The sequence below is a fragment of the Gopherus evgoodei genome, chromosome 11, assembly GCF_007399415.2.
Source record: "Gopherus evgoodei ecotype Sinaloan lineage chromosome 11, rGopEvg1_v1.p, whole genome shotgun sequence".
NCBI lineage: Eukaryota > Metazoa > Chordata > Testudines > Testudinidae > Gopherus > Gopherus evgoodei.
In genome coordinates, this window is record NC_044332.1 from 29,388,473 (window position 1) to 29,404,423 (window position 15,951).

The 15,951-nt window shown below is 39.7% G+C and overlaps 1 protein-coding gene across 4 annotated transcripts in view; it reads left to right on the forward strand.

The window, feature by feature from the left end:
• COL5A2 (collagen type V alpha 2 chain) overlaps nucleotides 1-15,951 on the forward strand; it is a 337,654-nt gene that overhangs the window by 150,139 nt on the left and 171,564 nt on the right. The window contains exon 1 of one of the 4 annotated variants that reach the window (XM_030579764.1): nucleotides 2,483-2,822. The exons of the other annotated variants lie outside the window; for them this stretch is intronic. Within the exon in view, the coding sequence (XP_030435624.1) occupies nucleotides 2,714-2,822 (109 nt within the window). The 5' untranslated portion in view covers nucleotides 2,483-2,713. Of the gene's footprint in view, nucleotides 1-2,482; nucleotides 2,823-15,951 lie in introns of those variants that run through there. 4 annotated transcript variants of the gene reach the window in all.

A 15,951-nucleotide genomic window follows, 5' to 3' on the forward strand; every position in this document is an offset into this window, starting at 1 on the left:
ATTTTGAGGCTAGAGTTTGCATGTCTTGTTTTTACTCTGGTTATAGTCCTTTAACCATGGCAAGAATTATTTAAAGGAGATAAGGAGATTATAATAAAAACAACGGGGAGTCATTGTGGCACCTTAGAGACTAACAAATTTATTTGGGCATAAGCTTTCGTGGACTAGAACCTGACATCAGAAATTACAACATTCAGAAACCAGTAGAACACTTCAACCTCCCTGGTCACTCTATAACCGACTTAAAAGTGGCCATTTTGCAACAACAAGACTTCAAAAACAGAAGCCAACGTGGAACTGCAGAACTGGAATTAATTTGCGAACTGGACACCATCAAATTAGGCCTGAATAAAGTCTGAGGGTGAATGGGTCATTACAAAATATAATTTTACCATACTTATTTCCCCCTATTGTTACTTACACTTCTTGTCAACTGTTTGAAATGGGCCACCCTTATTACCACTACAAAAGTTATTTTTCCTTCCTTGATATTCTACTGTTAATCGAATTGTGTCATTAGACTGCTGACCCCCACTTGGTAAGGCAACTCCCAGCTTTTCATGTACTATGTATATATATATACCTGCTGCTGTATTTTCCACTCCAGGCAGCTGATGAAGTGGATTCTAGCCCATGAAAGCTTATGCCCAAATAAATTTGTTAGTCTCTAAGGTGCCACAAGGACTCCTCGTTGTTTTTGCTGATACAGACTAACATGGATACCACTCTGAAATCTGTCATCGTGCAAGGCAAGGCAAGGCAAGGCAAGGAGATTATAATGTTAGCTGTTACTGTCATTGTCTAAACAGGAGTAACTTGTGAAGTGTGTGTGAAATACTTCTTGGGCTCAATTCTCCCCTGCATCAGAGTTCCACTTTGTGCAGGGGAGGTGAGGTTATTAGGGAACAGATTAAGCTTTCCTGATTCTGTGCTGGTCCAGACTTGGTATCAGCTTACTGGTTGCTCTAAGGCCTTTATGCCAGTGGAAGTTCAGTGTAAAATAGCAGTGCTCTGCCATAGCCCAGCGTACCCCTCTCCTCTCCTTCCTTGGCACATTCCTTGTGCGTATGTGGTGCAGGAGCCAGTTCCAACAGCTTTACCACACCGAGGAGTTCCCCCGTGTCACGAAATGCAAATCAGTTCTACGATGATTACAACCATAGCTGGTCAACACTGTCCACATTTAACTCTTTTGAAACACTAATGGACAGGAACATTGTTATGAAACATGTTTCCTCTTTAAAAAAAAACAACAGCAGCAGCTAATAGGGCAAGTTGAAAGCATTTCAATTTGAAATTTTGATGGGGGAGGAAGGGACAAATTCTTCCAAGAATGTTCCTGTGTTTTTTTCTTTGACCAGCTCTAATTGGGGCCTTTGTCACCTTCCCCATTTGCACCACAATCATGGCAAGAAAGTCTACCTCTCACTGCAGCCACTGGGAGCAGAGATTGAACTCTTGCTCTGGCTGCTCCAGACTGTGACTCCCTGGCTGCTGATGCTGATACCTTTTCCTCTTCAAATGGCCAGGAAGGATATAGCCTCTCCCAGCAGATGAGATTAAACATTCCCACCCAGCAGGAGCAGGTGATCCCATCCCAGAAGTCAGGGGGACATGGGCTGAGCTTCCCCAGCCCCTGAGCTGTGCTGGGAGGATGAGGTAAAGAAGAGTAGAGTCTACTTCCAATGACTAGCTGGGTATAGAGGATTCAGAGGGTTCTCTCCCAGGATCTGGAATGTTAAGTAGAGCACTCTCCCAGTGGCTGAATAGGAAGTGAAGATTTAGGTAGATCCTCTTCTAGTTGCCAGGCGGTAGAAGCACATTGACCAGGGAAAGGTAAGTAGGTAGACCACCATTCTTGCTGCCAGGGCAGTAAAACTTCTTCCAGAAGTTTGCAATATTCAGGGATCTTGCTCCCAGTAGGTAAGACAGAGGGTAGAGACAGCCCCAGTAACTTGGGCGCAGATAGGCGAAAGCCCCTTTATGGCAGTCCAAGCAGGGTAATCCCCCTTACAGTAACTAGTGGGGGTTGGTAGCTCTTGTGGTGTCTCAGGGGGCTGGGATGGTGGTAGGTGTTGCAACAAACACAGAGGGAGGCGGGTCATTTAACTTCCACTCCGTGTTCAAAAGGGAAGGGGAGAGCCTCTTCCCAGCAACTTGGAAGGGGTAGAGTCCCCTATCAGTGGCTAAAGACAGAGTATATAGTCTCCTATGCCTGGCCCCTTTCAGCAGCCAGGAATGTCTGTAAGGAGCAGACCACTCTCTTCTCAGCAGCCTTTTGTTCAAATACGTTTGAGTCTCTTAATAAATTGCTCTGAAACATTATCTTTACTGTACAGCAGCAGGAAAAGATCCTGAAAATATATTTGTAAAAGGAAAAGTTCAAGGGAAAGTAAAGCTAGTTCTGATTCGGTTGTTTACCATCAATCAGACTGTTGCTTGGCAGGGACTGGATGACTATGAGCCTGAACAAGCTGAAAAGGGGCAGGAAAAGAAGTGGAGGCAGCATTCTTCCTATTTAAAGCTGCATCACTTCAAAAAAGTGTTTGCAGACTGTGACGGAGCTGGTGCTGAAAAAAAGGGGCTTGCAGACTTTGTCCTGGAGCTAGTGCTGAAAGGAAAAGATCCCACAGCTGACTTCATGGTGCTAAAATAAGCTTAAATTTTTGCACTTTTTGCTGCCCAGGAGGATACACATGTCTAATATTTAGACATGATGGCAATCTGGGTGCAAACAAGAACTTTTTTAATTCTTGCTGCTTTATTAGGGCAATTTATAACAATAAAAGCACAAGAAGAATTTCAAGAAGAATTTGTGGGTGGTGAGTTTTCTTTTTTCTTTGTGTACAGCCTGTTTATTGCATAGTTTGGATAATAAGTGCACTAGAAAGCCTGTAGGATACAGTAATTGTGAGACTTTTTGGTTTAAATGCAGAGAAGGGGGCTGAGAGGTTTGCACCTTGGGAATCTGATCGGAAGACAACTGAGTTTTTTAAAGCTGGAGCTTTGCAGGGTTCCCAAGTCTCTTGCCTTCGGTGGAAGATCGGAGGAGAACAATTAAATGCAAAATATTTCTGTGGAGCATTTAGGAATAAACCCTGTTGCTTGGCATTAACTCCGTGTGGGGCTGGGGAGACTGGAAAGTTTCAACAAAATAAAGTGCTTGGGATGAGACTAAATGCAGTCTCTGGGGTTGGAAACCAGCCTGAACAATCGGAGCCGAGTTGAGAGAAGTAAACACAGAAGCCTTGCAGGGTGGAGTCTTTTTGCACTGAGCTGCATCTGCTTTATTACATTCTTTGTTTTGGGTACATCTTTCTTTCTTTCTTTCTTTCTTTCTTTCTTTCTTTCTTTCTTTCTTTCTTTCTTTCTTCTGGTTTACTTCCCAGGGACAGGATTTGATGGAATCCAGGCTTTTCTTGCATGATTTCCCCACCCTTTTGACTTGCTTATCTGGACAGTGATAGTTTTTCCCAGGATGTTTGAAGGAAGCAAACTTCGTACTGTACTTATGTGGCATGGCAGGCTTTATGTTCCTTTATATTTAATATCATGTATCTGCAAGAAAGTGATGGATATTAGGAAACTTTGTAATGGCCTTTTCTACTATATTGCCAAATTCAGATGCATTGGTGTATTATGTCTTTTTTAAAAGTGTAAAGACTAGTTATATTTAATCCAGTAGGTATAGTGCCCTAGGCTAGGTTTCTCACATAATAAATCATTGCAGAGGTTAATGGGAAAAGACATAGAAATGACTAATAGGTTAAAATTCAATGCAAATGACAACGATTTTACTGCATCCTATCATGCAGTTTCCCATTTGTCTGTTTTGTTATGTTTTGTTATTAAATCCTCTCCCATAATCTGCAATACAGGGTACTGCATAAGTGATGGAAATTCAAATCCTAATGAATAAAACAGTGAAATTATTTTGAAAACGTTTGCACTCCTGTGGGAGAAAATGAGTTTATGATTCTGTACATTGTATAAGAAGCCCTATAGAGGGAGCACTTTGTGTAGTCTTGGGAGTATATTTCATATGGTTGCCATAAAGTGGGACATATCTTGTACATTTTTCAGATATAATGGTAACTAGAAAGGAAGAACCTAGATGTAGAATATCAGGCTATTAAATGAAGAACATGGAGCTCCTAATTTCATTTATGACCTTCCTGTAACTTAAAAAAAAAAGGGGTCAAATTTTAAATGAGATTTCTGCAGGCATAATACATGCTATTTATTTGCTCATTGCTATTATGGGAACTGTGGGTTAAGCCCTTGATGTAACAGCGTTTTTTCAAATGCACTTTATATATACTGAACTCTCAGTAAACAGTAATGTGCATTTGATAGGCCAGATTGTGAAATGTGGTATCATAAGATAACTTGTCTCTTGCATCATTTTCAGTTATTGCTCTTTCTGCTTAAGAATGCACTGGCTTGTGTTTAGCATAATTACATGAGGAAACTCCTCCTGCCATGCTCAGTGTAAAAAAAGAACTGTTCCATTATTTGGAAAGAAAATATGTTTGTATTGAAGTGGGGAAGGAAATTCATCTCTATAGTTTGTTTGTATCTCAATCTGGTGCACTTGTTTAGTTGTATATGAAAAATGGCATTAAATTCTGATTAAGAGCTTGATTTAGGCCCATAAATGCAAAGAAAATTCACAGCTTAGTTTGTCCTCAGCTCATTTTGTGTCATGCAAGTTACTGCAAGGGTCTGAGATCAGTGCATGGTGTCATGTACTGTAAGTGATTCAGTACAGCTCCCCTTCCACCTCTTCCCTTCTCCCTCCCCCCCAAACTGCCTTGAATTGCTAAAGAACAAATGATAGCAGGTGTGTACCATACTTCCCAAATTACAGATGTATCTAGGGAAATGGGGGGAGGGGGGAGTGTTTTGGAAATCTTAGATTAGAATGACTACCAGTCTTGCTGCTTTTGAAAAAAATTGAGAACTCTCTGCATTGATTTAGCATTCCCACATTAAAAATATTAAATAAATAAATAAAACTTCTACCAACAGGGAGGAATGAAGAAAAACACACAGCTGTTGCTAATATAACTAACAGAATGTATATGGTGCTCAGCATGAGACCGGGGTGCCCGTGCGTATGGAAGGACAGCTAGATTGAAAGTAGTAAAGCAGGTAGAAAATTCCTGAATGGATTTCAAAGGATGACTAAGTAGGTGCACTAAAGGACTTTAAAAACAAAGACATCATTTATCAATTCTCTGTGATGCTTATAATCACTTTAAAATGAAATCTATTTCCCTACAGAATCTTTCTTTCCCAATGCCAGTGCATATTGATTTGTTTTGGTAAGGTTGCTCATGACAAGATTACTTGGTTGGCAGTAGTTATGTATGGAAAAGACGTGGTAAATGCATGTTAAAAAGAGCAAAAATTTCAAACATATGGTAAAATAATGGTAGGCCTAATTATAGGACTACCCCCCTTCAGAGTGTTCCTTTAAGTGTCATTTGGAAGTGCAGTTTGATACCATGTAGATAAGTGTGCTATAAATGCCTCAGTAGAGAGAAGGATGCTGGTCTTCAGTCTAAATTCTGTGTACTGGTCCAGGCTAGTTTAGGAGTGCAAGAAGGTCAAATGGAGCCCACGTGGTGGATGGAATTGTGGTTTGAGGGCCATACATAGCCTTCCAGTACTTGGCCCACTAGTGAACACTGGGAGTAGGCATTAGTTAAGGTCCTCTTCCTCCTGCCTTAGGGCTCAGAATAGGGGAAACTGTTGGCAGAACCACTGCATGCTCCTAGGCCAGTGGTTTTCAAACTGCAGGTCGTGACCCAGTACTGGGTCGCAGAATGTAAGGCACTGGGTCGTAGCAGCTCTGGTCAGCACCGCAGACCGGGCTGTTAAAAGTCCCATAGGCGGTGCTACCTGGCTAAGGCAGGCTAGTCCCTACCTGTTCTGACACCATGCTGTGCCCTGGAAGCAGCCAGCAGTAGGTCCAGCTCCTAGATGGGGGTACCACAGGGCTCTGCATGCTGCCCCGGCCCCGAGCACCAGCTTCGCACTCCCATTGGCTGGTTCCTGGCCAATGGGAGCTGGGGGGGGGCGTGCCTGCAGGCAAGAGCCACGTGGGGCTGCTTGCATGCCTCCACCTAGGAGCCAGACCTGCTGCTGGCTGCCTCCGGGGCACAGCGCAGTCTGTGGTGCCAGGACAGGCAGGAAGCCTGCCTTAGCACCCCCCATTGCAATGCTGACCGGGAACCCTCCTCCTGCACCCCAACTCCCTGCCCCACTGCAGAGCCCCCTCCCACACCCTGAAGCCCTCATTCGCAGCTCCACCCCACAGCCCTCAGCCTCACCCTCTTCCCCTGCTCTGAGTCGCTCCCACACACCAAACCCATCATCCCCAGCTCCGTTGAGTCGTGAGTATCAACAATTTTCTTCAATTGGGTCACCAGAAAAAAAGTTTGAAAACCACTGTCCTAGACCATTCCTTGCCTGTGCACCAGCTCTCTGCCAGTCTCTCCTTAAAAACCATCCATAGTGACACACCACAAGAGTCATTTCATGAAAACTAGAAATCACTGTCTTCACTCTTGCTTGTCTGAATCTGAGTTGAGATACTGGGAATTGCCTCAGTGCAGGAAGATTTATAGTCTCCTCCAAACTCCATCTGGATATGGTAGTGCTTACCTGTGGCAATAATTTCCTGGATTTCTGTGTGTTCTTATGTTCTCTGAGTAGTTCAGTTTACTTCTCTTACCAGCTTTTGGTTAAATTTACTCCAAAATGTGGAAAATTTCCTTGCCTCCTGCACGCATTCCAATATCTTACACCTGTAACATCCCACATATTGTGAGGTCAGTCCCACTCCCACTGAAGGGTGCTTTGGCAGGATTGGGCCATTTGGGTTTTTCTTGTTCTTCTGAGTGAGCAAGCTCTTAAAAACTCTTTAAAAAAAATCTCAAGCAAGATCCTCCCACAGAGAAGGTCTTTTCCCTTTGTGACACTGTCACGCCTGCCCTAGGACTCAATGGAGGCTTCTCAATAAGGTTGGGATCTACACAGAGGGAAAAGAGATGGAGTCTGGCCAGAGTGGAGATACGAATGAATAGCACTGTGTGCGGTGGATATCGGGCTGGAAGATATGCACATTGTCTCCTCACTGGCCTCACAGACCTAATCTGGTGTTTTTCATAAAACCTCAGCTCCTGGAGTAATCTGATTACATAAAAATCTCTGCTTCCATTTTTTTTTTAAAAAGAGACATTTCTGGATCTTATGGTGGCAAAAGAGAGTTGCAAAATATGACTCCTAAAGGCTATGGATTTGTCAAGAACAAATTATGCCAAACCAGTCTAATTTCCTTCTTTGACAGGGTTACTGGCATAGTAGATGGAGGGGAGCAGTGGATATGGTATACCTTGATTTTAGTAAGGCTTCTGACACACTACCACATGACTGTCTCATAAGCAAACTACGGAGATATACTTTAGATAAAATTACTATAAGATGAGTGAAAAACTGGTTGAAAGACTGTACTCAAAGAATAGTTATCAGTGGCTCCCTGCAAACTGGGCAGATATATCGAATGCGGTCCCACATGGATCAATCCTGGGTCTACTACTATTCAATGTTTTCTTTAAGAACTTGGATAATGGAGTGGAGAGTATGCTTATTACATTTGCGAATGACAGCAAGCTGGGAGGGGCTGCAAGCACTTTGGAGGACAGAATTAGAATTCAAAATAACTTGGGAAATTGGAGAATCGGTCTGAAATCAACAAGATGAAATTCAATAAAGACAAGTGCCAAGTACTGCACATAGGAAGGAAAAATTGATACACAAATACAAAATGGAGAACAATTGGCTAGGCAGTAGTATTGATGAAAAGGATCTAGGAATTACAGTAGATCACAAATTGAATATGAGTCAACAATGTGAAGCAATTACAAAAAAGGCTAATGTCAATCTGGGGTGTACTAAGAGAAGTGTCATATGGAAGACACGGGAGGTGATTGTCTTGCTGTACACAGCACTGGTGAAGTCTCAGCTGGAGTGTTCAGCTTTGGGTGCCACACTTTAAGAAAGATGTGGATAAATTGGAGAGAGTCCAGAAGAGAGCAACAAAAATGATAAAAGGTTTGAAAATCTGACCTATCAGGAAAGGTAAAATAACTGGTCATAGTTAGTCTCAAGAAAAGAAGACTGAGGGAAAGCTTGATACCAGTCTTCAATATGTCAAAGGCAGTTATAAAGAGGATGGTGGTCAATTGTACTCCATATCTGCTGAAGATAGGGAAAGAAGTAATGGGTGTAAACTGCAGCGAGGAAGATTTAGGTTAGATGTTAGGAAAATCTTTGTAACTATAAGGGTACTTAAGCTCTGGAATAGGCTTCCAAGGAGGTTGTGGAATTAGAGGTGTTTAGGAACAGGGTGGACAAACATCTGTCAGGGATGGTCCAGGTTTATGTGGTCCTGCCTCAATGCATGGGGCTGGACTTGATGACCTCTCAAGATCCCTTCCAGCCCTACTATGAATCTATGAAAAATCAGAAATTGAATAAAGATTGGAAATGTATTTTTAAAATCTCATGATATTTTGGGATCTGACTCATGATTTTTGAACATGTGTGACTGGCGGTACTGCTCCTCCATCTGTGAAACTATGTAGAAAAAACTCTCCAAGGGGAACCTCTTGGACATTTCCTCCCACCATGGGAGCTGGCAGTTTAGTTCAAAGTTATGAAATCTGCTTAGAAGAGACAGAGTGTGGTTCACACAAGTGATGCACATCTGCTGAATACCTGTAAAAGATCATATCTACTCCTTAAAAAATTTAATTGAATTTAAAAATAATTATGTGCTTTGCCTTATAGTACTAGAATTTTTACCACAGTGTTTATAAATACGGATTATTGCCATAATCATCTCATCTCTTTCCTTCTCTCTCACACTCCCATGCACCATTTATTGTTGAATGTTAATTCTCTTTAAGTGTTAATATATTTTAATTTTAGCACAGCTAGGATGGCTTTTGCAATCTTTGTTCGTATAAGATTGCAGGATCAGGTCCATTAATATTGTTTATTAACATCAATTGCAAGGGCCATTATGGTAACTTGTCAGGAACCTACTTTTCCCCTCTTACATTCTTTTCTTTACAAAAAATAAAACTTCTGCCAAACAGCAGTGACTTTATTATATATTTACTTAGGAAAGCCCATCTTAGAAGCAGCATCTTTTTTCAGTCAGGTCCATCCAGATTTCCATTTGGGTTCACTGAGCCATTGAAGGTTAAATGATTTGCCTATGATCAGGATTAGAACCTAGGCACTCTCTATTTTCCCCCTTCTCTGTTTAAACAACTAGACCACACAGCATTCTGTGAGAGAAAAGATATAGTGGGTTTGTGAGAGGGAGGGGGCAGGGAAGGATTAATGACTCCGAGGGAAGATAAGAATGATTATAATGTGACAGTTCTTTTATGTAACTTCTCACAGTATACAGAGAAAGGCACTGAACTGTGTTCCAAGGAATAAAAAACAGAGCAAATTCCAGCTTCAGACATGTGATCAGTCCTTATATGTACATGAGTTTAGATCTTTTATGCTAAGTTTCTGCCTTTGTGACTCTGCAGCTTAGAACTTGCTCATTTTTGTATACTCGGTCCTAAGAATAGAAAAACTGCTGAGAAAATTTGATTTGGAAAATGTAAGTCATCAGGTGCTGGTTCAGTGGATTTTCATTTGAACTGCGGAAGAGAGGTGGTGTTTCCAGTTTAATAATTGCTTTTGTAAACAAAGGAATAATCCATTCTTAATTTAGTAAAGTATATATGGCAAAAATAAGGCAAACACAGTTTCCTTAGAGAAAAATGAATAAAATAATCAAGCCAACCTGGAATTTTAGTTTGTAACAAAAGCTTACTGGGGACTGAAACTTCAGAACATTCAGAAATATCAGATGTCTCATAACATGAAATCTCAAGTGTCATCAAAACCACTTTGTAGTTAGAAACATTGGAATCTACTGCATACTTCTCACCATCAAATAATACAAATCTTGAGTTTTGTTAAACTCATAGTAAAATACCTCATGCTACCTAAAAAGTCTAAAGTATCCATTAGAACAATAGGAAATAGTTTTTACTTGTGCAAGTCCAAAAGTATAGCATCTTTTCAATGTGAAAAATGCAACTCATTTAAATGCCAGTGGCTGACCTAGCTTGGGTTTTCTTCTGTCCTAGAGTGTCCATAATTACAATTTATACGTGCCGTTACATAAGAAGGAAGCCTGGGCACTGCAGATTAGAGCACAGAGCTGTATACATAAAAAATTAGAATAGATATGCCATTTGATACAGTATTCTTACTTCTATTGTAAGTGTTGGTGCTGTCCCATCTTTTTGTCCCATCTTGCTATCCTTTGCTTTTTCACTGAAATTAATGATTTCACATCCTTTAGAAGAAATCTCATAATTCTGTATCTTACTTATTTTAGTAATACTAAAACTTCAGTCACTGGGCATATTTACTGGTGATTTCCCAGGAAATAATAATTGGAAGCTGACTAATTTTAGTGGTAGAATCTAATGATATGTTAAATTACACTTCCAAAACATTATATAACATTGATTGTTGTAGCTATTAACTGTATGTTTAACATAGGTTGGAATGATACATGCATTAACTTTATATATAACAAGAGGGGAATGAACAGAAATGTCCATATACAGAAATATACATTCTCCAGATTTTGAGGAAATCAGGTACTACAGTCTCAACTTGAAATAAAATGACTAGAACATACTCCATTTACACTTACATGACAGATAATGTCTCTCAAGAGGATATGTAGCTACATAGTCTATGCTTTTAAACAATAAAAGGTGCTTCTGAGGTGACACCATTTTTCAGATATACACAGTCATGCTTTGCCTCCAAGATAGTGGTAGGATTATTATAGTATTGTGTGTCAAGTTATGTTATGTTAAAAAGTTTCCAGATAACATTTGAATCACTTGTTTTCCGTACTTCAGGAAATTATGCGAGGCTTTTGGAGACTGGAGCATCCTTGGTTAGGATAAAGGAAACTTGCAGAATTAAGTCTTCTGCTGAGCAACCATTGATAATGAGAAGGTGCCACTGTTTAAAGTTAGTGACACAATATCTACATGGAGTAACAGTCCTGTTTGTGGAAGGCACACTTTCTGATAAATACTCCTGCTATAAGTCTATTTTGGTTTGCCATGGTATATTCACTAAGGTAAATTAATTCCATGATTTGTGAACATTTTATTCCTGATTCTTCTGATTTTGGATCTGGCGTTTCGGTCCATCTCATTTAGCTCATCTATTTTAATGAGTTTTTTTATTAGCACCCATTACTAATGATCTGATGACATGTTCCAAAGCCCACTGAAGCTAATGGGTGACTTTCCACTGACTTCAGAAGGCACTGGATGAGGCACCATAGTATGGTCCCAGTGGGACTAATCGTAGAGGGAAAGGGCTGCAGGATCAGTCCCTAAATACGTTAGTAAATTTAGTATCTCTTTTTAGGTTGCCTGAAATATTACCTGAAATAGATTGCAGTGAAATATATTTCAGGATTTTAGCATTTCAGATAATTGGAAATATTTGTTACCTTTTCAGAATTCACTGAAGAGAACACATCCAATAAGTTGTGTAAATGCTGTATGGAAAAAGTTCAATTGTATAATTGCCAGAGATGCAAAATTTACACTATTTAATATAATTGGAGATGTTCCAAATTTAATTAACCACTCAAAAGACCCAGATCACTTCTGTTTGTAACATTTGGCAAACTGAGATTCTTTTAATCTAAAACTATCTTGTGATGTACTGATCTATCTTAAATTTGAATGAGTCCAAAGTGAATTTTTAAAATTTAGCATAAGTGATAGAAAGGAAAATAATTACTAGTACTGGGAAAACTAACTCCCCACACTGGGTTTCACAGTAATTTGTTAATGGATCTTCAGGAACATGCTGCCATGATAAATCCCCTTACTGTAGACTGAGAGACATCACACTGATGTGTCTAAACTTACCTGAAATCCATTTAGGGTCTGAAGCCATTCCCAGTTTAATCAGTGGAATGATTGCCCATTGACTAGGATGGGAGTTTGATCCGGTCCACATTGAATGTTTAAAAATTCAGCATCAGTGAAGTTCCCGAATCAAAAACTCAGTTCTGAAATCTGGAAAAGAACTTCAGAATCTTTCAAAAGTCCAGATATGAAGGAATAGCTTCATCTCTATCTCTACTCAGGCTTAACTACACTCAATTTAACATCAGCATAAGCTGTAGTCAGGATGAGCATAATTTATATATTCAATTCTAATAGGTGAAAGGACACTTATTTTCTTGGTCCTTTTTCAGATCTTGGGTGTTCTGAGAGCGTTCCATGTTGTGATCTATTGTTTGACTGTTTTGTTGGACAATTTTTGTTTTGACTCTGTTATTGTGCATTATTCTTTGACTATATTCTTCTGTTTTAAGTTAATAAAAGGTAACATTAATTTAACAGTATGAAATAGTAAAAATGAACTCTGTTTCATATGGATTGTTCAACAAATAAACTAATTATATGGATTGTTTTATATGGATTGATTCAGACTATTCTTCTTTCCAACATAACTCTTATTAATGTCATTGGGAATTACACAGACATATGGAAAGGAGAATAGATCCTTTCATATGTGTATTACAGGTCCTCTAATTACATCTAAGCTCAACTTTTGTATTCAAAGTACTCATATTTGAAAACACCTTCCTTGTTCTGTTTTTGAAGAGAAGAAATGCCTGCTCTTTTCAATTTAGTCCTTTCCCAGTACTTTGTTCTAAACTGAATTGTTCCAGTCACTGTACTTACCAGGAATGCAAGGAATGTTAGGAGCACATTATAGATAACTTCTCAAAAGCCTATGGGGAAGAATATGTAAATATGAGCATGTGTTTTACTTGCTAGTCCTGGGCCAATAGGTTTCAGCTTTGGCACTCACAAGCCTGTAAGCTTTAGGTCAAGAAGAAATGCAGGACATGCTAATGTGGCTCTTTACTTCCAGAATATCTCGGCTAGGGAACTGCATTCTTTATTTGTTTGCTCCTGTACAAAATTATATGTCATGGTAGAAACCAGTATCCGTGTTACACTGAAAATGATTTGGTATGGGTCATTTACCCATCCATTATAATTTAGCATGGAACTGTACTTGCAGTGTGGAGACTTGATAGAGTGCACATGTTGAGGTCAATAATGCCCACTTGCTTTGTAAAAACAGGATATAATGTATTATGTTTCATTTTGAGTAAGATTCACCCCTGTCCACATAACCCCCTCAGCCTCACTGAAGTCTTTAACATGTGCTTTCAGTTGCGTGGCAAGCCTTCCTTTCATTGAATTTATGCATGTGGAATTTTTGTTTCATAGGCTGATTTTAGTTTGAAAATAATACAATACAGGAAGGTTTGGATGCTGATAAACCATTAGCACTTATAGCAATTAAGATCAAATATCCAAGTTGTTACTTATCATGATCTTTTCTAACTAAAACACAAAGTTGCTGTTGCCTGCTGTGCTGGTGTTCTTATAGTGAGAGACGACTTCAGCATTCCATCATCCCATCAACTCATGCTGCTGAAAGGTCATGTGTTATATAAGCATGAAGATTAAGACTATCAGAGGGCCAGAGGTATGGCAATAAATAGTATGTTGATCTCTTATGTGGGAGACCCATATTCATGCACAGCTATAAGGTTCTATATTGGCTGGTGAAGACTGGGGGATGCAAATACTGGGTTTGGTCTCTGATGAGGAGAAATGCTGGCCATACTTTCAGGAGATCTGCTGGATAATAACTCTATGTTTTTCTGTAGCTACCTGCAAAATATTTTAGGTAAAAAAATCATCTACCAGAGTTTATCTATCTTATATAGAGATATTTCCACAACACTTCCTGTCTCCTTTAATGGAATGTAAATAACCTCACAGGATTTGATTTCTACTCTTTAGAATTACAGTAACATAGGTGGGTGTGAGAATTAGTTTTCATGCTGTGCCTGTGTTCTCTGGATAATCTCATAGTGTTTTGGCTTTCAATTCAACAAGGACTATTTCTATAGTACTGTTGGTTATAATTCATACTCCTGTTTATAATTCAGACTATTAGAATTTTCTTCCAGGAGTCTAGTTCAGGTAAAATAGACCCAAGATCTAAATATTTGCTTCTGGGAAAAAGTGAAACATAAGATAAAACTTTCCTTAAGAACATAAGAATGGCCATACTGGAACAGACCAAAAGTCCACCTAGCCTATTATTCTGTCTTCCGACAGTGACCAATGCCAGGTGTTTCAGAGGGAATGAACAGAACAGGTAATCATCAAGTGATCCTTCCTTTTAGTGGAACTTCTTTTCCCTTTTCCTGGGTACATGTGGTATCACAGTGAATTTCAGAAGATATTTTGAATAGATACAAACTGACTGCCCATGGTTAATCAGATTAAATATCTTTCCAAGAGATTCTGGAAGAGATCGCTTGGTTGATTTGTCAGTTCACTTTCCACCCTGAGTTTTAATGCCTCCAGGCATTAAATATCTAAGTAGGTCAGGAAATGAACTAAAGTGTAGAAATATAGACATAAATCTATTAGGCAATCTGAGTTAAGACAATTTTTCTCCAGTTCATTTTTTCACAAATAATTTCTCTACTTCATTCTGTCAAATTTTTAAATATAATGAAAGCTGAAATAGAGATTAGCTGCTGCTGTGATTGCTACCCTGTGACAATTATTTATGTCTCTTCTAGACAGCTATCTCAAGATGTTCTTTCCTTTGCTTACTTTGAATGTTAAGATTGTCAAATGTTACAGTTCATATGTTAGATACTTGGTTAACAGTATCCTGGGGCATAGTAAGTGTTGTTGAAAGAAGAAACTGAAATATTACTATCTCCTGTAGTTATGGTATATAATTAAGGATTGTCAGGTACAGTACATCCTGTCTTTAATGTTCATTGCTATTTTAAGGAAAGGAATTTACACTGAACTATGAATTGTTAAAGTGAAATCAAAACCAATCCGTGTGTGCTCCTTTCACCAACTTATTATGTGTTCTTTCTATGTCTTTCTAGTTAACCTTACTTTCTAAAAGATTAGGCTCCCAAATGGAAAGATACGCATCCAGGAAATGTCCAACACTGACCAGGCAGCCTCACTAGTAGCCTATCAGAGGATGTGAATGTTCCTGAAGCCCTTTACCCTGTGAGCCTCTGCCTACTGACTGGCTCATTGCCAGTGAAATGTACTGTAATTCCTCGCTTAACGTTGTAATTATGTTCCTGAAAAATGCGACTTTAAGCGAAACTATGTTAAGTGAATCCAATTTCCCCATAAGAATGAATGTAAATGGGTGGCGGGAGGGTTAGGTTCCAGGGAAATTTTCTTCACCAGACAAAATACACACAGTATAAGTTTTAAACAAACAATTTAATACCGTACACAGCGATGATGATTGTGAAGTTTGGTTGAAGTGGTGAAATCAGAGGGTGGAAGAGGGTGGGATATTTCCCAGGGAATGCCTTACTGCTAAATGATGAACTAGTTTTTGGCTGAGCCCTGCAAGGTTAACCCATTGTTGTTAATGTAGCCTCACACTCTGCAAGACAGCACAAATGGAGGGAGGGGAGACAGCATGGCAGACGGAGACAGAGACACACACCCTATGTGAGAGTGAGAGATGTGTATTGCCCCTTTAAGTAGGATGACCCCATTCTAAGTACACTGCCTGGTTAAGTAGATCAGCAAATTGAGACAGCAGCTTCTCCTAGGAAGCTCCCTCTGTCCTGAGTCCTGTCACGTTGCCCCCTCCCCCACATGGAGATGAGATAAGTGGGGTGCAGGAGCAGGGGAGAGGGGGACACCCTGACATTAGTCCGCCTCTCTC